The 25,012-nt window shown below is 45.7% G+C and overlaps 1 protein-coding gene across 3 annotated transcripts in view; it reads left to right on the top strand.

The window, feature by feature from the left end:
* TENM2 (teneurin transmembrane protein 2) overlaps nucleotides 1–25,012 on the top strand; it is a 1,124,432-nt gene that overhangs the window by 192,517 nt on the left and 906,903 nt on the right. For all 3 annotated transcript variants that reach the window (XM_066344467.1, XM_066344468.1, XM_066344469.1), the window contains exon 2: nucleotides 6,435–6,737. In XM_066344467.1, coding sequence (XP_066200564.1) covers nucleotides 6,512–6,737 — 226 coding nt within the window. In that variant the 5' untranslated portion in view covers nucleotides 6,435–6,511. The remainder of the gene's footprint in view (nucleotides 1–6,434; nucleotides 6,738–25,012) is intronic.

Below are 25,012 nucleotides of genomic sequence, written 5' to 3' on the forward strand. Positions count from 1 at the left end.
AAATAATCTGGAAAATAAAAAAGGAGCACGTCTGTGGCATTAAATTATATTTTTGCTTGCCAGGTCTTTGTTCCTTCCTGATGTTCCAGACTTTTTCCTTGTATTGTTTACTTTCTGTTTTAGACAACTGATTTTTGAAACTTTCCTTTAGATTACTAATTTTTGAATCATTCGTTTAGATAATTTTCAAACTATTCTTCCTTCATCTGAGAATTCTTTTGTTTTCTCTTTCATCCTGGCAAGACGTTTTCACTGAGTATAGGATTCTGGATAGAAAGATCTTTTCTTCCAGCAATTGCTCGTTTGTTTCTGGTCCCCGTGGTTTCTGATGCGCTGTCTCCTTTCGTGGCAGACTGCCTGCCCCTAGAGAGAAAGTGTCAGTCGTGTCACTGCTTTCAAGATTTTCTTTAAGTTTTCCAAGGGTTGACCATGAGGTATCTTGATATGGACCCATTTGGATTTATCCCATCGGTGATTTATTCAGCTTCTTGACCGTGTAACCTTCTGTCTTTTGCGAGTTGGAATGTATTCAGGTGGTTGGTCTTTGAGCACTTTCTCAGCCCCTCTCCTTTTTCACTTTATTTTATAAGACTCTGATGATATGAAAATTAGATCTTTTGTTATCAATCTACAGGCCCCTAAGGTTCTGTTCAGTTTTTCTCTTTAGTCTATTTCTTTTTTTTTTAATTTAATTAATTGTGTTTACATAGATTCTAGGGTCACCCCGAATGCATCCCCCCTCCCCCCTATTCCCCTCAACATCTCCCTTGCCCCCCTCCCGACAGCACCCTCCCCCCTTCCCTTCAGGTTTATCCCATCCTATCATCCCTTTCCCTCTGTCCTCTTTTCCTCTGCTCCCTCTGATCCCTCCTCTGCCTCAATTCCGCTCCTCAGTTCTCATTATTCCTTGGATTCCTCAAATGAGTGAGGTCATATGATATTTTTCTTTCTCTGCCTGACTTATTTCACTCAACATAATAGTTTCCAGGTCCCTCCATATTGTTGCAAAAGGTAATATTTCTTTCTTTTTCATAGCCCCGTAGTATTCCATTGTATATATGTACCACAGCTTTTTAATTCGTCCACTGACAGACACTTGGGCTATTTCCAGATCTTCGCTATTGTGAACAATGCTGCCATAAACTATATCAAACTAAAAAGCTTCTGCACAGCTAAAGACAATATGAACAGAATAAAAAGACAAACCACACAATGGGAGAACATATTTGAAAATAAATCTGATAAGGGATTAATAACCAAAATTTATATAAAGAACTTGTAAAATTCAACACCAGGAAGACAAACAATCCAGTCAAAAAATGAGCACAAGAAATGAACAGACACTTCTCCAAAGAGGACATACAGATGGCCAATAGACAAATGAAAAAATGTTCAACATCACTAATCATTAGAGAAATGCAAATTAAAACCACAATGAGATATCACCTCACACCAGTCAGAATGGCGCTCATTGACAAAACAACACACAATAGGTGCTGGCAAGGATGTGGAGAAAGGGGAACCCTCCTGCACTGCTGGTGGGAATGCAGACTGGTGCAGCCACTGTGGAAAACAGTATGGAGATTCCTCAAAATATTAGAAATGGAACTGCCCTTTGACCCAGCCATCCCACTTATAGGAATATATCCCAAGGACACCATGTCACCGACTGGAAAAAAGAAATGCACCCCCTGTTTATGACAGCATTGTTCTTTAGTCTGTATCTTAATGTGTTGTGTGGATTGGGTACCTTCCATTCTTCAGTTTTTCGGGTTCCCTCATTCTTTCTTTTATCCCTTTATTCTGCTCCTGAACCCATCTATTGATTTTTGTTTGTTTGTTTATTTTTTAGTTATAATATTTCTTTTGGAGTCTCCTTTATATCTTGTATGTGTTTGTTAAAACTTTCTAAAATTTTTAATGAGATTTTCTATTGTTTCCTTTGTTTCAATTTCATACCATAATTGCTTATAGAAGAATGCTTCTAGCTGCTTTTAAATCCATTTCAACAAATTCTAACATCTTTTTCATCTCAGCACTGGCATCTGTTAATTTTATCATTTCATTCAGTGTTGATATCTTCTTACTTGTTGGTATGCCAGGTGATTTTTTTTTTTTTTTATTGAAAATTAGACATTTGGACGTTACAGATTCTGGACTTAATTTAAACCCTCTATTCTAGCTGGATTTTCTGACACTGCTCTGTCGGGAGTAGAGACATCCCACCTCATTATTGCTAGTTTGGGAAAGGAGTCCAGGCTCCCCACTCAGACTTTGTCAACACCCGAGTGCAGGGTGCTCTTTGTGAGGCACTTGGAGGGCTGGATGTGGGGGTTCTGACCCCTTACTGGGCCTCCAATGATACCTCCCTGGGGGGCAGAGATAGGAGTGCCTGGTTATGCTTCCCCATGTGGCATCTACTGACACTAGTAACCAGTACCAAGGAGCTACAGGACACAATAGCATGGGGAGAGAGTGAAAGTCTTGCCTCTCCAGTAGGTCCCCTCCTACCCACCCCTGCAGAGAATAAGAAGGGTCCCTTGTTCCTACCTGGCAGGGAGCAAGTCCAGGCTCCCTAGGAGGGAGGGGCTGGCCTCATTGCCTCCTGGGATAGGAGCAAGTCCAGGCTCCCTAGGAGGGAGGGGCTGGCCTCATTGCCTCCTGGGATGGGAGAAAGTCCGGGCTCCCTAGGAGGGAGGGGCTGGCCTTGTTGCCTCCTGGGATGGGAGAAAGTCCGGGCTCCCTAGGAGGGAGGGGCTGGCCTCATTGCCTCCTGGGATGGGAGAAAGTCCGGGCTCCCTAGGAGGGAGGGGCTGGCCTCATTGCCTCCTGGGATGGGAGAAAGTCCGGGCTCCCTAGGAGGGAGGGGCTGGCCTCATTGCCTCCTGGGATGGGAGAAAGTCCGGGTTCCCTAGGAGGGAGGGGCTGGCCTTGTTGCCTCCTGGGATGGGAGAAAGCCCTGGTTCCCTCCCTAGCCTTCTCTGAAGTCAGCGTGGTCGGGCGAATGCTTGCTGCTCCTTGCAGCAGGGAAGCCGAGGGTCCCCTCTTGGCTTTTACTGGTGGCGACGGAATGGGGCTGCAGCCCTCTTCCATGTTGTCTGGCTTCAGGGCGGTGGTTGCCGTCTACACGTTTCTCTCTCGCTAGGTCCCCCTTCAGAGCTTTCTGAAGAGGGAGCCGCTTTTGTTGGAGCCTTTGTTGTCTGTGTCTGTGGCTGTTTCTGGGTTGCCAGGATCTTTAGCGACAAATCTGGGACATACAGGGCAGAAAGAATCCCAGGAACTCAGCACAGCATTGTTGCCGGGGTCCCAAGGTCCCCAGCTCATCTGCCTCTTCTTCCCACCTTTCACACTCCTACATTTGTTCCCGTGTAGCGTCCGGGGTTCACAGCCGAACTTCCTGGGAGGAGGAAGTAAAAGTATGTTTATTCCACCTTTCTGGGAGTAGACATTTCTCAACTGTCCACTTTTTTTTTCTTTTAACGATAACCTATAGGTCCAGATTTTAATATAAGATATTTTCTTGTTTGTATTTTTTTAAAATATTGAAAAATTTAAACAACACACAGGCTAAACATAAAACGTCCATAGGCTAACTGTCTGTGTATTCTGTTCAGTTTTCTACAAAATTAGCTTTTCTAGACAAAGTTTTGTCATTTTTTTTTGCCTCAATATAGAATATACAGAGTTCTATCATTTGTCTGGAGGTGACATTGCTGACAAACATAACTACCAAGGGCACCACCAAGGAAGAGGCATTTAGCAGGAAAAGATTACTGGGCAATCAAATTAGACATCAAAATGTCCAAACACAGAAGTTCTCGTACTTTATAGCTAGGTAATAAGCTTTCAGCTTTTTAAATAAGCCAGTAAATCAGAGCATGATTTAAAAAATAAAATTACATATGCATACACAGAAAGCCTGCTCTCCAAAGAGTGATACAAATCAGAGGAGATAGGATTTCATGAGTCAGGAACACTGAAAACATTAAAAAGTAAAAAAAACACACACACACACAAAAAAGCCAACAACAAAAAAAGAAAACCCAGGGAAACAGAAGAGAAGAACACTATAAAATCCACTCGAAAGACCCCATCTCCCCTCCCAAACTACATGACCTTGAAGGATTCGTAGTGACATCTCTGCCCTCTGTCTAATGCCAGTCTGCATCCTACTTAGCTAGAGAAAAAAAAAATTTTTTTTAAATCTTTCGGAGAAGGAAACAACACTACTTCCTTACAGGCCCCTAGTGAAAGCTTTATCACAGTATCTGTTTTAATTTTTACTAAAACTGTGAAGCAGACACTATTATTCTCTATTCTGACTGTTTGAGAATCTGAGTTTGAAATGCCAGGAATAGTTTTACAAGGTTTCTGGCTGGCTATTGGCCATGATAAGGTTGGCAGCCAGTCACAACTTCAATGGGCATGCTCTTAACCAGCCTGTAATATGGATTCCCAGATGTTGAGATCACATGTTGGAAATGAACGGAGATGATTTTCGGCACTCAGCAATTGCATTAATGTTCAGACTCCTTGAATCAAGTCTGCACAGAAAGAAAAATTCCCTGGAGACTTTCACTATTTGTGTCCTCTCATTGAGTCCTGGGATCTTGACTGGTGACTCTCAAAGAGACTTCTCAGCTTCCTGAGTCAGGAACTACAACCTGGAGGAAACTATTAGCTTTCATAGAAGTGATTGTGGGCTTGGTGCCTTTTTCATTGCCAAACAGTATCGGCCGTGATTGCGGGCAGTATTTGGTAAAGTGAACAAATAGTATAAATTAGTGGGGTTCCTCAGGTCCAGAAGGACCTCTTGGTGTACAGAGACAAGGAGGGATTGGCTTGGTTCCTGCTGCTTTGGGACAGATGCCGTCCACACTGCGTGGGTGCGGGCTAGGTCTCTGGCACACAGAGGCACCCGCTAGGGTGCGGCAAATCACCGAAGGAGAGCCGTGGGGCTCACAGCCACAGATCTGCTGCCCGAGCCGTGCCTGACACATTGAGACGTCAGAGCCCCGACAAGAACCGGTACCCTGGCTCAGAGTCCTTGCTTCCATTTCAATTAGAATCCTTATTTGTCCATTCTGTCCATTTCCTGGCCCTGTGGTCCATGCTGTTATGCACGGCCCATGAAATCAATAAGAGCCTACCATTGGGAACTCAGAGGCCTCTAAGCGTGTTTGCTAGGCATAAGGCTAGTGTTTTCTGAGTGATGTTGGACATACACACCCAGGCCCGGGTGTCAGGTGACAGACAGGGGGCGGGGGCTTCCTGGTTGCCAGCATATATGCTAGAGCAGGGGTCCCCAAACTACGGCCTGCGGGCTGCATGCGGCCCCCTGAGGCCATTTATCCGGCCCCTGCTGCACTTCTGGAAGGGGCACCTCTTTCATTGGTGGTCAGTGAGAGGAGCATAGTTCCCATTGAAATACTGGTCAGTTTGTTGATTTAAATTTACTTGTTCTTTGTTTTAAATATTGTATTTGTTCCTGTTTTGTTTTTTTTTTTTACTTTAAAATAAGATATGTGCAGTGTGCATAGGGATTTGTTCATAGTTTTTTTTATAGTACGGCCCTCCAACGGTCTGAGGGACAGTGAACTGGCCCCCTGTGTAAAAAGTTTGGGGACCCCTGTGCTAGAGGCTCCTTTCCATTAACTTTCCTGTTTTATTCAGTGTTTTTCCATGTTTTTCTTTTCTGCAATAGATATCCCGGCCTTGAACAGGACAGGGCGGTGGGCTTAGGTCAGTGATCAAGTTATTGTGCCAGTTAGACCTGTTGTCAGCGAGCTCTCCAGTTGGTAGATGACGAGGAAAAAAATGACCAGGTGCATCCAAGACACAGATTTGCCAGGGAGAACACTGGAGGCTCATTAAAGAAATGGGAGGGAGATTGTTTGCTTGTCCCGAGTGCCCGTGTTATCATCCCCCACACCCTGTGAGGCAATTTTATGTTCTTAGTCAGACTGACTTGATATCATCGCAAAGCAACAGCAGCGTATATTTACGCCTCATAGACTTTTATTTTTATTTAATATTTTTTATATTTGTTTTCCCCAACTCCTCTATAGCAAAAGGAGAATATAATTAAAGGATAAAATCAGTTTTGCTTTCAACAGCTTCATAGTAAGATCTTGCATTTAGAATGACAGACTGATCGTGTCATCTGTGCACATATAGAAAATCAAAAGAGGGCTTGTTTTGCTATTGCTTCTCCCAAATCGATTAAATTAAACACCAGGAAAATTAATTTACCGGATCGAGTTCTTCTATTTCGGCTGATTGTTTAAGTATATATTAAGCACTTGCAAAAGAGATTATGTGGCACTGACCAAATTTGCCTTCTTATGTTTTTATCTGAGTCAGAACATGAGTCAGCACTGAAGGCAGCGTTTCTCTGTAATCACAGTGTCGGTTGTTTCCTTTGATGTTTTTAGGTGGCAGCGCGACACGTGCCAGCCCTCAGGCCCGTCTTCTCTGAAACCGTCATCACCCTCCCGCCTGCTCCGGAATAATGGACGTCAAGGACCGGCGCCACCGCTCTCTGACCCGGGGGCGGTGCGGCAAAGAATGCCGCTACACGAGCTCCTCCCTGGACAGCGAAGACTGCCGTGTGCCCACGCAGAAGTCCTACAGCTCCAGCGAGACCCTGAAGGCCTATGACCACGACAGCAGGATGCACTATGGAAACCGGGTCACAGACCTTGTTCACCGGGAGTCCGATGAGTTTCCAAGACAAGGTATGTGGAGCCACCCCGCCTGAGTCACCGTGCTACGTTCTTGGCTTGCACTGTTGCGTGTCGTTGATGATTAAGGTTGGTGGACGTTGGGAGCAAAGCCTGGCACCGTTGAGCTTTCCGTTAGAGTTTAGTTGAGAAGGGTCCCTTTTATCTGCACGTACCAAACTCCTGTGGGTATGACAGAAGTGCTTCTCTGGTGCTGGACACTAAGTTCTTTTGATGACTTGGTGGTTGCTGTTGGAGACAAAGCTTGGTGGGTTTGGACAGCTGTAACCCAACAGCAGACCCTTGGCTCCATTAGGGGTGTGTTTCTCTTGACTCACAATCTTTGGATTTCTGTGGGGGAGAAACTGTTTTTCTCCCAAGTACTAAGAGTTGACGTTCCCTTCATGTTCAGTTTTCCTAAGGAATCTGTAACCACCTGTCAAGGGTTGCTGTCAGTGAACGGACACAGAGGTGAGAACAGTGGAGCTAAGTCGATTCACTAGCTCAGCGTTGTGTGCTTTGTGTTCCAGCCTTGTTGGGTGTGCAGTTCACACTCAGGGCTTAGCCGAGTTTTAAGAGAATGCACAGAAATACGGGGCACACCCTGGGAAGGGTTCTCTGTCAGTGCAAGGGGTCAGGGCCCCACCTGCCGGGTTATTACGTTACTGACTCTTTTATTTCTTGTCCCGGTAAAGGTTGCAACTAATGTAATTGCTCATGAGTGCCCTAGTCCTTTCGGCTGCTCTAACAAAATACTAGAAACAGGTGGCTTACAAACAACAAAACTTTATTTTGCCCATTTCAGTAGCTTTGGAAATCCAAGGTGAAGGCATGGACGGATTTGGTGTCTGATGAGGGGTCGAGTCTCTTTCTGTTTCATAGACAGCTGTCTTTCCCTGGGCCGTCACAGAGTTGAGGAGGGCTGGGGAGCTCTCTGGGGCCCCTTTTAGAAGGGCACTAATCCCATTCATGAGGACTCCACCCTCATGACCTACCTCATCACCTCCCAAAGGCTCTGCTTTTAGTATTTGGTTTTCATATAAGAATTTGGAAGGTTACAAACATTTAGTCTGTAGCAGCTTGGATTTCCATTCCTGGTTTCTTAGCTTCCTTAAATTACTTTTCTTTGTTTCTTAGAAAACATGACTGGTAATATATGTGTGTGTATGTGTGTGTATATATATATATATATATATATATATATATATATATATATAATCTATAATCTAGCAGTTTTTCTTAAATATATATATTTTTTCATATGTTCCCAGTTTAGCCTAGCTCCAGCTTTTATATTTAACAAAATATTCCCCCCACCACCAAAATCAGCCAAGAAACAGTTAAAATTGTGTTTCAATTGCAATTGTAGACCCTTGCAAGATGCAATTTTTATTTAATCTTCACTCCTATTTTTGGAGTTATCCTCATGTAAATGAAACACATTTTGAGCAGGGGGAGGGCTGTCTGAAAATTGCTCTGTATCAAATGTCTTTGATCTGTGAGTGACTTTGACAAGTCTTTAACTTCATGGTCTCACCTGATCGCAACGTGCGTGGAGTGGAAATTGAAAAAAAAAAAAAAACCTGTAAGGAAGCACAGCTTAATGAACTAAGGGAGTGCTTAAATTTCCAATATGATAAATTATGACACCTTTCTGTTCTTTCCAAGAGCATCACTAATACAAGACTCGGCTATTTTGAAAGGTGATGCACGTTCAGTGTGGTTGGAAAGCCTTTCACTTTCTGCCGTAGCCTTGGTTTCATTTACAGTCTTGCTGCAAACATTTTGTTTCTCGTGGGTCTGTGTGGAAATACAGACTCTTCTTCCCTAGTCTCATTAGAAGGGCCTCCCAGCTTCTGGGTCATTGTGCGCCGAGCGGTGGATCTCAGATTATTGCTGAATTGTGGATTGGCCTGTCACCTTTTCTGTTATTAATCTGGACATAAAAATGTAAACCAAATGCTTGGGATTTCTGTTTTAAAGACACCTTTATGCCTCCTGTTTCATCTTGTTCCCTTCCACCGGTAATAATGGAAGCTGCTTGGCCACATCAAACTCATAGCCTTGCAATTAGCAATTCGCACATGCCGCGTGTTGTTATTGAGCCCATATTTGTTTGTGTAATGTGTTCGCATGAATTAAAAACTGTGCCGGCCAGAAGTAAAAAATGAAAAGGCATTGGGAAGCATTTGCATATGCAAGTGTGGTTCCTTCTGAAGACATCTATGAATTTATGCATGAAAATGGAGTCAGAGTCTGAGTAGGTCTACTTTGATGGGTTCTAAAATTGAACTCTGTAGGAAGTAAATAAGCACATATTTAAGGAGAGGGGGAACAGGAGATACAATCTGGCAGGCGACACATTCCACATGAAATTTAAGCCGCTACGGAGAGGGTTAAAATAAATTTTACACTCAGTAATAGCAATCATTTTTTAAAAATGTCGTGCATTTCCCATTTTATTTTCTTATTCATGAAATCAAAGAGCAGGATCATCTCAGCACTTATTAGCCTGGAGTTACATTAGCAAGGATCGCAGTGTGATCATCTCCTGTGGCATTCTTATTTAAAACCCAGGACACTGATTACAAAACAAACACGCTTCTCACATACAAGCAAGTTTGGCAAACACAGTGGGATGACTCTCCAGATGCTCAGAGTGGGAAAGACTTGCCAGCCAGAAAAATGATGTGGGACCAGGGTCAGACCTTGTCCGGTTTCCCCAGCAGGCCAGCTGCAAGTGAGCAAATGTGAGAGGCTGCCAGGTCCCAGCAGGAGAGACAGGCCAGGTGGTCCCCTGAGAAGCTATAGAAGCTCCCGTCAAATTATGCCTTCTTTGCTTTTAACCCAGAATCCTCCTCTGCCGTCTTCTACGGTGGGGTGGGCCTCCTCAGCAGAGACCATGCAAATGACCTGTTTGACCTCTATTATGCCGGATCCTCCCGGTGTGAAGGGAGAAGACTGCTGACCTACGTCTGTGGCCATTGGAGTAATTAGTAATTAGTTAATGACTAATTCTGCAATAAATAGCATCCTAGTGGTCGGAGTGTTAATGCACCTGACAAAAGTGACCAGTTGTCTGACCCGGACCCAATCCAACCTGCTAAATATATAGATGCCACTTTGAATAATGTAGATTGGCCAAGTTCCCAGGCAAGTTGTATAAGCTTGTTCTTTTGGACTCGGCAGTTAGGGTGTAGAGCGTGTGATATCGTATAAGACTCTGGTAGGCGTGCCGTGCATCACCAGGATTAGGACACAGTGCTCAGACGGATTGAACAACAACAGTAAGAATAACCAAAGAGCAATGGCTAACGCTGATATGCACTATCTGTAAGCATTTTGCTTGTGTTAATTCAGTTAACGTCATAATAATGATGACTCCCTCTTCTACCGGTTAGGAAACTGAGGCATGGAGAGATGAAATGAATCATCCAAAGTCACAAGCTTAGGAAGAGGTGGGGACAGGTTTCAGTTTAGGGAGTTGGATTCAAGAGCTGTGTTTTAAACAGGGTTTGATCACCAACCTGATGCATCAATAAAGAAACAAATAAAAGTCATGAAAGCCTCAGTCAACGGCTAGGGAGGATGGATGAAGTTCAATTTATCTGCTTTTTAGGGATGCACCCTTTAGATCTTTCTCATGAGATAGGAACTAGAGTCACTGATGTTGATTAAACAGAGGAGGAGAGCTACCGCCAGCGCTGCTCTCTCTACTCCTCTTCTCACCCACTTCCCTCCCGTGCTGCCACCGCTGCAGGCGCCCTGGGAGTGTCTGTAGCTGCACCCCCCTCCACTCGCCAACACCGCAGAGAGAGTTCCCAGTGTCCTGGCAGGCTCGGGCCGTCAGCACGGATGCTCTGCCCTCCCCTACCGTCACCCGCTTTCTGCACAACCCCCCACCCTGGAACACTAACCAGGAAAGGTGTTGCTATCTAAATGAGATCGCGCAGGTAAGCAGAACTGACTGGTTTCCGTGCTAGCCAAGGCCCAGTGGGCCAGAGAGTTCAGCCAGGTGTCTCATTCCTCAAAAAGCCCTTCTTCCCAGTTAGTAGTGCAAGTCTCTCGAGAAAGGGGATCAAGATTGAATTCCTTCTCCGCACCTCAGGCTGGCTGTTTGGGGTCAAGGGTGAAGAGTGAACTGGGGAAGATTGGATTTTTGAATGTATGCGTGCAACAGTTCTCTCCATCAGTTCTCACACAGGAAACACCTCCACTGGCCCTGCGATGCACTGTAAATAATACAGAAACACACACATATACGTATTAGGCCAGGTTTGATTTAGCTAATGCAGAAACCGTTTCTTGCTCCTGGGATCTTTAAAATAATTTGAGCAATACTTTTTGCTCTGTGTAATTGGCCAAAGTGTACATCTAACCCATGTTGATGAGCTGAAGTCTCATGAACAACTAGCAAGCTACAGTGTTACCTGCATTAATTCAATTAATGTACAAAATTGCTGACATACTTTAAAAACCTGTGAGTAGCATTTCTGTCTATACCACTGTCGTAAAATAGTTTTCTTGTTTTTTACGGCACCCAAAGCAACAGTTAGAAAGCTTTTATTTTGAAGAAAAAAATGCCAGTCCTTTAATTTACTTACAAAGAATGGCTTTTAGATTTTAGTGAAGTTCAAGAGTTTGGTCAATACTTTGAAGGCTGAAAGTACCTTGAGAAGATTGCTTTCAAATTATTTTCCTGCCTCTAGGCAGGACTTCAGTTTGTAACTCAACTGGGAATACATGTTGCTTCTTAGTCTATGGTTGTGTTGTTGCTTTAAAAAAAAAAATCTTTAGAAAAAGATACTCTAGAATCTTTCTGTGTTACATGGTTTCTTGTTTTCTTGCCAGCTAACTTAAATCTGTGTCGCTCTATTTGAGAGGCAGATGGGAGAATGGTTAAGAAGGCAGACTCCAAGTTAAACTGTGTTGTTATCGTAGCACTGATGTGTGTGACCTTGATCCAATTCTAGAGCATAGGCTCCTTGAAGTCGCATTTTCTCTGTAGAAGGTTCCACCGATATAGTTATTGGGATTATATCTAACAATTAGGTGTGTATCATTCTATGGACATTGTCTTTCTTTTAATAAGTGTTGACTACATGCTAGTGGTTATAATTATTGTCATTTTAATCCTGTTGCCAGCAGTTGGCCCTGGCCGGTTGGCTCAGTGGTAGAGTGTCGGCCTGGCGTGCAGAAGTCCCGGGTTCGATTCCCAGCCAGGGCACACAGGAGAAGCGCCCATCTGCTTCTCCACCCCGCCCCCTCCTTCCTCTCTGTCTCTCTCTTCCCCTCCCGCAGCTGAGGCTCCATTGGAGCAAAGATGGCCCGGGCGCTGGGGATGGCTCCTTGGCCTCTGCCCCAGGTGCTAGAGTGGCTCTGGTTGCAACAGAGCGATGCCCCGGAGGGGCAGAGCATCGCCCCCTGGTGGGCAGAGCATCGCCTCTGGTGGGCATGCCGGGTGGATCCTGGTCGGGTGCATGCGGGAGTCTGTCTGATTGTCTCTCCCCATTTCCAGCTTCAGAAAAAAATACAAAAAAAATAAAAATAAAATAAAAAAATAAAAAAATTAGTTCTGTTGCCAGCAAAAATGGTGACCATCATTTCCTCTGCCCTCATAATATTGCATGCAAAAGACATTTTTCCCTTGAATTTGTTTTATAGCAAAATTCAACATCTTCAAACCCTGAATTTCTCCTCCAGTTGTTGGTAGAGTGTGTTTAACTCCCTACGCATCATACCTTTTGCTCCCAAAGATGAACATAACTCACACATTACTTCTCTATTTTTAGAGAGGATTGAAAGATACCATCTAACAGCTGTCAGCTCATGCCAACACACTGTAATAGAGTTGCTAGTCAGACAATTTTACAAGTTAAAAAAAAAATTGAAAAATGCTCTAAGACAGTGCTGTTGGATACAAACAATTTTTTTTTAAGATGTGCATTTTATGGGATGTAATTAAATGTAAATTTTGAGAATGGGTTTAATTAAGAGAAGACTACCCTATATAATCTCTGAATGAAAGTTAATTCGTTTTTTTTTAAAATCACTTTATATGTACTAATTTGAGGTCTTTGTCTCTTTGTCAGTTTTATCTGGATTTTTCTTGTTGATATTCACTGCCCTTCTAGGGTGACGTCTGTATTTTTCGATAACTGTGGCCCCTGGGTGACAGTCTTGATGTTTGCCCAATCCTTATCCTCCATGGACTTTCCATTCTGCAGTCAACTTTGGATCTAACGTTCTTTGAATCATCTTTCTTCTCTGGTAGTAACGCTCCAGTTTCACTCGTAGTCCTCTACTGTTTCCTCTCTGTGACATTTTCTTTGGAACAGTCTTGTTCTTATAACTTCAGCATGTACTCTTTCTACTTCTCAAGATGGTTTCAGTTACAAATAAAAGCAAAATAATAATGTCCCAAATGACATTGAATCATGCTAGAATAAGGTGCTCTGTTGTATCACTGGAGAAGCTAGCAGTACATCTGGCCTCACACTTCCCTCTTACTACTTTCTCTCTTTCCTTGGCTCTCCTCTTCAGAAAGCTCTGTTTGAAGATGTCTTTTGAGAACCCCACTCTCATATTCTCTTTCCTTGGCCACATCGTTGAGAAGAGGTTTCTGTTTGTTTGCCTGTTTGTTTTCCCGGTCTTAAGCAGAACATTCCCATGGGAGACGAAGATTCAGAGTCAGACAGGCCTAGCCTGTACAGTTGAGGGGGCCTCTACCTGTCACTCTGACGTTAGCTGGCCACGTCTGGGACTTGGGCTTACCCTGTCCCTGGAGATGGGTTTTGGAGAGCACCTCCTAAACCCAAATGGAATGGATTCCATGTGGGAAGGAAGGGTCTTATATCAGAAGTAATGGATACTGACTGATTTGATAACAGATGCTTCCATCCCTAATAATGCTGAAGTCTAAGACAAGCATGGTCCTTCCCAGCTCCATCTCTGCTTCCCGAAGTGCCCTTACAATGTTTCTCAGGAAACCAGGTAGCAAACTTAACTTTCTTTTCCTCAAAATACATTTCCCTTTATTATTTCTCAGCTTTTGGGAATGGTATCACAACTTTTGCTTTTGAGGGAGAGTCTGCCAACTCTGTCCTTGATTATTATTATTATTATTATTATTATTACTATTATTATTATTTATATTGCTGTTCACCAAATCATGATCATCATTCTTTTTAAATTTATCTTATCCTTAATTTTCACATTCTGTGAGTAGCTGCCAATATTCCTTCACCACTTAAATCACCTCCTCCCCTCCATCTTCTTCAGCATATTTTTATATAATGAATAGCCTTAGGTTGTTAAAACACTGCCCTATTCTTGCCTCTTTACTCAAATTAATTCAAAAATATTTTGGGAATTCCCCTGGGAAGACTGTGTTACGGGACACAGTAGTGAATAAGGCAAACATGAACTCTGGCCTCACGAAGCTTGGCAATCCTCAAGGGGGCAGATATAATAGACATGTAACTAGGTCCAGTCTGAGAAATACCTAGAAAGGGGAAATAATGGATAGTTTCGGAGAGACATCTAACCTAGAATTACACATTAGGGATGTCAGAAGTTGTGACACCCTCTCATCCAGTTGAAGAATGTGGAGGAGCTGGGAGACCAAACAGGCAAGAAAGAGAGTGTTCAAGCAAAAGATAGAGAACAGAGGGGTGGGCAGAGGTGCGTTGACAGTTGTGAGGACGCCAACACAGAGCTTGTTCTTGTATTATTATTGACTAATCATTGCATTATTTTCCATCTAAACAACTGTCAACCTACTTTTGTCTACACTGTATGCGAAGGTCCAGAGGTGACCCTGCGTGGCTGTTCGAAGGATCTGAAAGAAGTTCAGGTTAGCTGGATGGGGAGTGGGGCCCGGGGAGCCAGAGCGGTGGGGCGAGAAACGGGTCGTGGGAGCACTTCAGGGAGAGAGTGCTGGCTCTGGGTTCTGAAATCGGTTCCAGGGACAGAAGACCGCACGGGAGAGGAGGCAGGGGGCTGTGTTTCAGCTAGGCAAGGGGGCCTAGTCACCCGGACTGGGGTAGTGGAGGTGGTTTGAGAAATGTTGTTGAACACCAAAGGTTGTTGACATTTTAGGACACGCTAAAAGTGGAGGTAGCTGTATTGTTCCGGTAGCTATTTTGTGCATCGACTGCTTTCTTTTCCTGCAGAAAGAGTCAGGAGAGGTCAAAGCTTGGTAATAACCTTTTAAATAAAAATGCATAGATGATTAGGTCAAGTCCTCTGGGAAGGATGACATAAGCCTCAATATAAAAATGTGTTGTTACAAGAATTGCATTCCCCCCCCTCAACTTTTTTAAGTTCCCACCTATGCAAAAGGTAGCATCAACAGCAGAACACCTCATGTGGATCCAGGGCAAGGGAAATACAGAAAAAATATGGCATTTAACCACCACTTCTCTATATGACCACGATACTTCGTTCATTTTCTATCAGTGACTCAATAAATCAGGGACTGTAGCAGATGTGAGGGGTGTGTGTACATGCGCGTGGGTGTGCCCACATGTGAACAAGTGACTGTATTGGCATCCCTGCCAATTGATATGTTGATTAGCAAAGCTAAGGGTATTTAGGAGCTGGAATTAGTACTTTCTGGCTACTGATGGCACGACTGAAGTGAGGGAGGGAAGAGGAGTGAAGGACATGCTGCAGTTTGTGGTTATGAAAACGGACTGAATGTTAGTGACAGTCAGCATGGTTTGCTCCGGAAGTTGAGCTGCTTTGTGCGTTAAGATACTATGTGTAACTATAGACCTTTTGAATTTGGGGAGCTTTTATGCCACACACGTACCGATATCTAACAGGTGGTTGAATGTACAGTTTTGAAATTATGGAGAAAGGCGTGAGCTGAGTAGAGATTTAGGAATTGGCAGCTAGTAATTACATGGGAATTAGTGTGTTCATCCAGGAAAAACATACAAGGAAAAGGAAGTGCTCACACGAGACTACAGGTAATCGAGGAATAGGAACAGGAAGAAGATTCTTTAATGACAGTGGATAGGAAGAAACCTCACTTTATTTATGTGGCCTACTCAGTCAGTTCATACTTGACTTAGCATTCAAAGCATAAATAAATAAAGTGTTGTTTTGTTTTGTTTTCCAAATCAAAATCAAGTTGGCTTCCTTCTCATTCCCAAATCAGTGGTCACAAAGTTAATGCCCACAGATGCTGCTTGGCTCCTAAGTATGTTTTGTTTGGCCTACAGATTTCTTTAGAAAATTTGAATAGAGGGCCTGTAGCCAGTCTGTACACATTTCAGTTTGCCTTAGACTCCATGTCTGCCTTTTGTCTGATACCAATCTTCCCGTTCATTCCTTTAGTGTATATGTCAGGGCCCTGAAGGCTACCGCAGCTGCAAAAATAACACAGACCTGCCTATGTTCAACCTTCCTTGGAAAATACCTACCTACCTACTATTCCACATCCACATGTCCCACAAGGCTTAACCTATAGACCACCTTTGTCCTGCATCTCTGCCCTTGGGATCCCAGTGGCCCTCAAAGTGTTGTTATTGTGGTTATTATCCTCTTTCTGAGTGACTCAGCATACATACACATGGTTCCACGACTGCTCTGAATAGGCAAATAAACAAAGCACTGTATAGCTTTGGGCTCTGACTCACAGGTGCTGCTACAGGAGAATGTCTTCGTATTAGTGGCTTGCATCCAGTTCTAATGAGAAGAATTTAAAGCCCAGCTCAGAACAGCATTCTACTTAGAACGTGTGGGTTATTTGTCCAACATAATGATCTCAAGTCCCACACTGTGAAATGCTACCTTGTAAGAAAGAGTCTTTGTACAACCAACTCTAACACTTACCTTCTGGATTGTACTAATATCAGCCTTTTCTGAGTGTTGGTGATCTAATAATACTATCCACTGCTACATATTGTAATTGTGCCTCCGTAGGGACCTGCTATGTCTTGTCATATGGGTGCACTGTGATGGGTGACAGGATACAGTTCTGGCTGGACACTTGGAAAGAACAAGCTGCACTGTCAGCGATGAAAGCATTGCCAATGTTTGTCTCCCCATGGCTGAGGGTCTGCGTCCAGGAGGGGCTGCCCGCCCACTGAGAGTCGTCCCACTGATACTATCAAAAGAGGCATCGCATTGTCGGTGTCATGTTTGAGGTTTATAATTTAATTTTCAGCTCTGGCAATTCCAGAAGCATCCCTAGGGGCGGATACAGAGGAGAGGTTTGGGGGGTTCCCGAATGTATCCATGTTCATTTCTTGAGCACCTTGATTGGCATGCACAAGCCAGCAGCCCCCTCTCCCTGCTGCCGCCCAACTCCATTGCTCCAGCCGGTCTCCATTGCTCCAGCCGGGCTCCATTGCTCTAGCCGGGCTCCATTGCACCAGCCGGGCTCCATTGCACCAGCCGGGCTCCATTGCTCCAGCCGGGCTCCATTGCTCCAGCCGGGCTCCTTTGCACCAGCCGGGCTCCATTGCTCCAGCCGGGCTCCATTGCTCCAGCCGGGTTCCTTTGCACCAGCCGGGCTCCATTGCTCCAGCCGGTCTCTATTGCTCCAGCCGGTCTCCATTGCTCCAGCCGGGCTCCATCGCACCATCCGGGCACTCAGTCTTCCTCCCGCGCGGACTGCTTTCCTCCCCACTCAACCTCAAGGCGGATCTACGTCCCTAATAAGTATGAGCCAGGAGCGATGAGGCCCGATACCGCGCATGTGCACACATATTAAAACTATAAGGGCAACACAGACTCATTTAATAATGCTCAGCAGCGGCTTAGACTATTTGGAATATTTCACCAAAGTTCGTTTGAGCATTGTGGTCAGTGCACGTCCTCCAAGGTACAGAAATCTGGGGAACGAGCACACGAGCCAGCACAGATGGGCCTCCTCGTGTCCTCAGCCGGGCTGGCTGGTCTCCTTGCTTCCCAGATCTTTTTCTTTGGCTGGAGCCACAACGCGGGAGGCTTCTCTTTGTTCACCTTGATTTATGAATACTAGGCATTGGGCAGTTGCTGGCCCAGTGGGACGCAGGTGATGTTAAAAATAGTTTGTAGCACTTCCTTTGAAATTCTCTCACGTCCCCCGCCACCTTGGCTGTATGATACATGGTGTTCCGTCTGTCCTTGTGCAGTGACGGTCCTTTCGCCCTGGATGGGGACTTAGGATACTGAATTCATTTGTAGCCGTGTCAGCCAAAGTGTGGAATTTACTCTGAGAGTAACTCCAGTGGATTAAATTTGTTTCTGCGAATCTATTTGCTGCAGCTGGAGCATTGATAGGAAGGAGGAATGTTACTTTGATGTCCTCAAAAAAAAAAAAAAAAGGAAGAAGAATTCAGTCAAATGCAAAATAAATACCATAGCCCAAACAAAGTCCTCTGAGAATGGCTGCAAATTCAGGTGACTCCCATCAACTTTTAAAAGAAGCCCGTCTGCCTGGCAGCCTTGGGTTCAAGTGGCCCTTAGTTGACAGTGCCAGTTCAGGCAATGCACTCACTCCGGCCCCCTTTGGTGTGTGTTGCAAAAGCCCTGCCTGGTGATGACCCACTTAACACTTTCTGCTTCACGGACTGCGCCTGCACGGCAGGGAGGCGACAGCAAGGTGCTGAGCTGTCCTTGCTGAGCAGTGACGGGACTGGGAGGGTGGCCACATGCCATGTCTGTCTCCGGAACAGTGGCAACTCATTAGCCTGTTCCGTGGAGTTCTGCCGAGTCCCCCTGCCCGTGCCTTCCTTGCCTGAGTCTGCTTAAGTAAGACTCTCTGGGGGGAGTCAGACCCAGGCATCAGTCTTTTCAAAACTGTATTTTTATAGAAATACCACGTCTCAAGGGATTGAGTGTGAATGAGACACATGGTACAGAATAGAACCGGTTCCTTGGGAACTGATAGCTTTTCAAGCTTATAATCTTTTTTTAAAAAGGTATTTATTGCTTGATTTTAGAGATAGAGAGGAAGGGAGAGAGAGAAACATCAATTTGTTCTTCCACTTATTTGTGCATTCAGTGGTTGCTTCTTGCATGTGCCCTGCCTAGGGATCCAACCTGCAACACTGGCATATTGGGGTGACACTCTAACCAACTGAGCTACCTGGCCAGGGCCAGGCTTACAGAGTCTTATGTTTGGAATCTCGCTTTTTACTCTGAAGCCCCTAATTCTAGTTTTAATAGAGCTTCCTAGTTCTTAGAAGGGTTTTGATTAACAAATGCCATGTAGCCAGGAGCTCATTACACAGTGTTTCCAAGCCAGTAATGGGCAAGCATTTATCCATGTGATAGGTACCGCTGGTCCTCGGCTGCCGGGGTCCACTTTTTGTTGTTCTGAGTCAGAAGCAAGCGGACAGGGTCATTTAGCTCTCCTGCCTGTCATCCTACATTCCGTTAGACGTTAGAAGTGAGGATTCCATTCGAGCATCTGACTTGGAATATAGCACACCACCAATTAATTATATGAGTTGGTGCAACATCTTCAACATTAAAGCAGTAATGAATTTCAATCTACCAATCAGAAGAAACAGAATCAAGTTTGTTGACGTTGAAAGGTGAAGTCAGGGAGGAAAGCTGGTGTTAATAGTGGAGTGAGCTCCTACCTGCTTTTCCATGAGGACATTGTTTAAGCGTAGAGATAGTTCAAGTGAGGGCACAAAGTCCACCGCTCACGGGGGAAGGAAGGTAAGGTGACGGAAGGAAGCCGGCTGGGTTTCCGGTGTGTGTCCTGCTGGAGACTGTCTCGGTTTGGACCAGGCATGTCCAGGCAGTGCCTGTCAGCTCTGGCAATTTGGTGCCATGGGAGAATTCAGATCTAATGTTACTACATCTCCCACGTTCTCAAGAAAATTGAAAATTCTGAGTTTTACCTAAAATTGTGGCCCTTTTTCACGAGCCTTGCTTTCTGGGTCAGACGCGGGGTCTGCCGTTGCCGCAGAGTCGGGGCCCACCGTGGCTGCAGATGCGGGGCCTGCCGTTGCCGCAGACGGGGGGCCCACTGTTGCCGCAGACGCAGGGCCCACTGTTGCCGCAGACGCGGGGCGCACCGTTGCCGCAGACGCGGGGCCCACCATTGCCGCAGACGCGGGGCCCACCGTTGCTGCAAACCAGGTGCCCTTTCCAGCTCCCACTCCCTCGCCTCCTGCCCGCACGGAGCGCTGAATTCCTGCCCCTCCGTCTTGCTTAGAACACAGTGATTCTTTGGCTTTTCATAGGTAACTTAACTCAGGTGTATCACACCCCCTTTTTCGTAAGAGGGAAGAATGTGTGTTGTTGTTTCTAAAGACCAGAAAAGCCTCTGCCGTGCACAGACATAGCCCTCCCCAGCTGCATGGACTCTCAGAGCTTCTTGTTGACATTCACAGAGAGATGTAGGAATGCCAGCTAAGCTGCGAAACCAGATGAAGAGTGGACAAGGGCTCATCTTGAAAACCTGCCGTTCACACGACTTAGCCTCTAGGTCCATTAGTCCATTATCCTGAGATCTTTGACTTCCTGGAGCTCTCTGACACCATCATTGGGTTCCCCAATTCTGCACCAGCCCAGAGCTTCGCTTCTCATCTAACCCAGAGACAGAAGAGTTGTAACACTAATGTTAACGGCTTAAATTTGCTGAACAGTGACCATGCACCTCATATGCTGCCTGCAGGGTTCACACGTGAGCATCATCACTGTGCTTAAAGAAAACCAAGGTATAAAGGATGTAGTTACCATACGAAGGGCAGGCGACTTGTATGTAGGAAGTGGTAAGAGAATCAAACCTCAGCAATCTCACTCTGGTGGCTGCTGGTGGTGGTGTGAGGAGATGTTTGATCGACTACCTAACAATCATACTTCTCTGAACATTTGCTGGAGGAAAGACAACAGGTTCTGTGGCTGAGATGGTCTGGACAGGCCGGCTTCTGGAGAGCAGCGTAGCATTACAGCCCTCGAGACAATGCAGAGGGTTATTTTGGTGCTCAGATCTGTGCAGCCAGATGGAAATCGTAGTTCAAGCTGAGTGTTGTCAGACTGCAGAGGCTGTGGGCAGAGGGGAAAGCCCGGGTGAGTGGTTTTTGACTGTTGATCTCTAATGTGTGTGGCCAGTGTCACTCCCCTCTGTGATGGCTGTGATTTATTCTATTATACTGTCAGGATTAAAGCACCTTAGCAGAAGAGAAATAAAGGGAAGGCCACAAATGCTGTGTTATGGATGTGACAGATGCTATTTCTCTGAAAACCATAGACGGTGAGTGTATGGAAACTCTCTGAGGATGTCAGGACCAGGCAAACCTTAGGAACCGGTCTATTTCAAAGCATTCATTTGACAGATCAAGGAAACTTAGTTTCAGGGCACTTGTGTGTGGTCAAGGTCACGCTGCTCCTAAAACGAGAGCGAGAACCTTGGTTCCCACCCCCAGTTCGGTCTTCATCCGGCCACATCGCCGGCTGGCCAAGTCCATTGGGCCTTCCCCGGCACTCAGACTGGAGTTTCAAATTTATTTAAACATCTGCTTATGTTTTCACAAGAGCAAAGAAAAGTAGGACGCATGAGCTGGAAGTTATTGCTTTTGGTCTTCATATCCATGCAAGTCTAATTTTAACCCCAGAACCGTGGCCGTGAGCTCTTCTCACTGTTGTTGTGTGTTCTGGCTAGCGCCTCTTTCTCGTCTGAGCCCAAGGAGACCATTCTTATGTCCTCACCATCCTTAAGTGATGGGCAGGGCCATTCTCCCCATTTCTTGTTGTGTCCCCACCCAGCTTGATCTCAACTTCTCTGTCCGGTCCCCCTCCTGCTGCTCTCTGTGTGAATAGAGAGGGCATCGCAGCCAGGAGGAGATCCAGCCCGCTAAGAGTCTCAGGCTCCGTCTCTTCACCACCTGCCTTCTTCCTCCCTTGTGCCCCGGCTTAGGTTTTCTAGCACCTCAGAGACACCGGACACTTTGAGTCAGTCAGAGGACGTGGAATTAGCAGTAGGAAGACGTGGCTACAAATCTAAGCCAGTTTACGGTGAGCCCTGAGATGCTGGGCGAGTCTTAGACAAGTCCCCTGGGGCTAACTGTGTTCCTGTGCACACGTGGTGACCTAACACCTCCTCCTAAGTGTCACATTGGGAGCGGAGTTCATTGATGATGAAATACTTTGTAAGCAGTGTTGAACTGCCCCCAAATTGTCGCCGTGGATAAAATGCCCAGTGACAAGTTATTGTACACGCCACAGCTCTATTTGAACACGCCCGGGTGCTCACACACGTTCATGTGGTGGTGCAGACCTCCCGTGGCCGATCGCTCCCAGCCAGGGACACTGAGCCCAGGAACCCCCAGAGCCATCAAAGCTTGCAAGTGTCAGAGTTTTGGTTCCCCTTAGCCACACTACCCACCAGAGCCATTCGCTGTCCACCCAGGAACAGGGCCACTGTCTTCCCAACTCTGAGCTCCACCTCTCACTGGGTGGGGAAGCACATTTCCAGTGGCTCAGACCTCACCATTTCCCTCTTGTAAACATACCACCAGGATCTGCGTGCGGCAATGACTCTCTAACAGATAACTGCCCTGGGGTCCCATTCAAGTGTAGACACTAGTGTCCACTTTCCGTTTCTCTAGGCATAAAAAGGATGCTTGATGCAAGGGTGCCACTGGTAAGACCAACCAGGCGAAGTCATTGTGGAGGTGGTGGGAGGGCTTCCTACTCAACCAGAGCTCAAACCCTTCTAAGACCACTCTAACCACTTAGAATTGCCGACAGTTCCAAACAATCTAGTTTTGTAGGGGCTTAGAATCGTATCTTTCTGGGGCAGAGGGGTGATTTTAAATAACAGTGTCACTTTTCTCAGAGAATGTTCCCGTCCACTCTCATAAGTCTCCTACTTTATATGCTGACACTAAGGCAGGTAAATGTGCTCTGGGTATGGGGCCCCAGAGAAACACAATGTGAACAGTCTTCTCTGATCCCTGAGGGCTGGTACCAGAATAGAAGCAATCTCTTCCAAAGCTAGGACCAGGATTGATCCCTCCAAAAAGCGAATGTCTGTAAACAGCTTAAAAACCTCCAACCCTGTTTGCTTTATCCTCACCGCCATTCAAACCTTAGGGCTACAGAAAGGATTCAGAACCTCAAATCTAGGCTAGTGACTTGAAACTGTAGGAGATCAACAAACACTTCTGTGTGGCCGGCTTTGTCCTTAGTTCTGTTGTGGAGCTGGGGATATAGACATGAACAAGGGATAGCTTGCTCTCAGGAAACGCGCTAGTGCAGAGGAGGTAAGAAGAGCTCTGTAGCGCTAATGCCATACAGAAACTCCCCGGGCGGACAGAAGCACGGTGCATTGTGGGAGCAGAAGGCAAGGCTTCCCGGAGACCACTGTAGGTACTGATTCTTTGCTGAGAGTCCGCGGTAAAGTTTGTTGAAAGTTTCCTAGAATCCTAAGATTTAGGTTTGCTTTAGTGAGAACGAGGTTACTAACATCGACAGAGAAAATAGCATCCCGATATCTAAATATATGATTACCCTTCCTTCATAAGTACTTAGCTGGAAGTGTCTTAGGCTGAATCCTAAAGCACGTGCCTGTGAATGTACACCATATTGGAAACAGATTTACTGTCCCGAAGTGTAATGCTTACTCAGCCATCTGATGAGATGTGAGCGCCGAACAGTTTGAGAGGGACGTGCGGAGCTGTTTCATTACAAGACGCTGTTATGAGTTATAGCAGCTTTCCTTATGCTATATGGCTGTCGCCAAACAAGTTACATGAATGTAAGCAGTTTTATTTGCAAATTTTTTTTTTTTGCTTACATTTTCTTAGCCTATCCGGATCCTGGCTTCTCGCAGCCCTGCCCCTGCGCCTTTGGCAAGCCCTCCCACCCCCAGTACAGCACTGTATTCAGAGCCAAAAGGAGACGTGAAAAATGTGGGTAGAAAGTCCTCCTTAGAGTCTGCAGTGTTCATGTTTATGGATGCTATCACCTGGTATTTAAAAAAAAGAAAAGAAAAGAAAGAAAAAAAGGGGATGTATTTTCATTCTTGCATATATGTGTTTATTTCAGAGAACACTTCCTAGTCACATTAATTAGCCTCTCGTCTTTTTGTGGCAGTGACCTCTAAGTAGGAGGGTTTGTGTTTTTAGAGTAAGTAAATAGCATTTTGAATTTCATTTGATCGGGGTTGAACCCCAAACAACTAAAATAAGGAAACACTGATTTCCTCGGAGAGGTGTGCACCAGTTTGGTTGTTACTAGGAGAGGTGTACACCAGCTTGGTTGTTACTAGGAGAGGTGTACACCAGCTTGGTGGTTACTAGGAGAGGTGTACACCAGCTTGGTGGTTACTAGGAGAGGTATACACCAGCTTGGTTGTTACTAGGAGAGGTGTACACCAGCTTGGTTGTTACTAGGAGAGGTGTGCGCCAGCTTGGTTGTTCCTAGGAGAGGTGTGCGCCAGCTTGGTTGTTACTAGGAGAGGTGTACGCCAGGTTGGTTGTTACTAGGAGAGGTGTGCGCCAGCTTGGTTGTTCCTAGGAGAGGTGTGCGCCAGCTTGGTTGTTACTAGGAGAGGTGTACGCCAGGTTGGTGGTTACTAGGAGAGGTGTGCGCCAGCTTGGTTGTTACTAGGAGAGGTGTGCACCAGCTTGGTTGTTCCTAGGAGAGGTGTACACCAGCTTGGTTGTTACTGGGAGAGGTGTACACCAGCTTGGTTGTTACTGGGAGAGGTGTACACCAGCTTGGTTGTTACTGGGAGAGGTGTACACCAGCTTGGTGGTTACTAGGAGATGTGTACACCAGCTTGGTGGTTACTAGGAGAGGTGTGCACCAGCTTCGTCGTTACTAGGAGAGATGTACACCAGCTTGGTGGTTACTAGGAGAGGTGTACACCAGCTTGGTGGTTACTAGGAGAGGTGTACACCAGCTTGGTGGTTACTAGGAGAGGTGTACACCAGCTTGGTGGTTACTAGGAGAGGTATGCACCAGCTTGGTTGTTACTAGGAGAGGTGTGCACCAGCTTGGTGGTTACTAGGAGAGGTGTGCACCAGCTTGGTTGTTACTAGGAGAGGTGTGCACCAGCTTGGTTGTTACTAGGAGAGGTGTGCACCAGCTTGGTGGTTACTAGGAGAGGTGTACACCAGCTTGGTGGTTACTAGGAGAGGTGTACACCAGCTTGGTGGTTACTAGGAGAGGTGTGCACCAGCTTGGTTGTTACTAGGAGAGGTGTGCACCAGCTTGGTGGTTACTAGGAGAGGTGTGCATCAGCTTGGTTGTTACTAGGAGAGGTGTGCACCCGCTTGGTTGTTACTAGGAGAGGTGTGCACCAGCTTGGTGGTTACTAGGAGAGGTGT

Source organism: Saccopteryx leptura, chromosome 6 (assembly GCF_036850995.1).
Source record: "Saccopteryx leptura isolate mSacLep1 chromosome 6, mSacLep1_pri_phased_curated, whole genome shotgun sequence".
Lineage (NCBI taxonomy): Eukaryota > Metazoa > Chordata > Mammalia > Chiroptera > Emballonuridae > Saccopteryx > Saccopteryx leptura.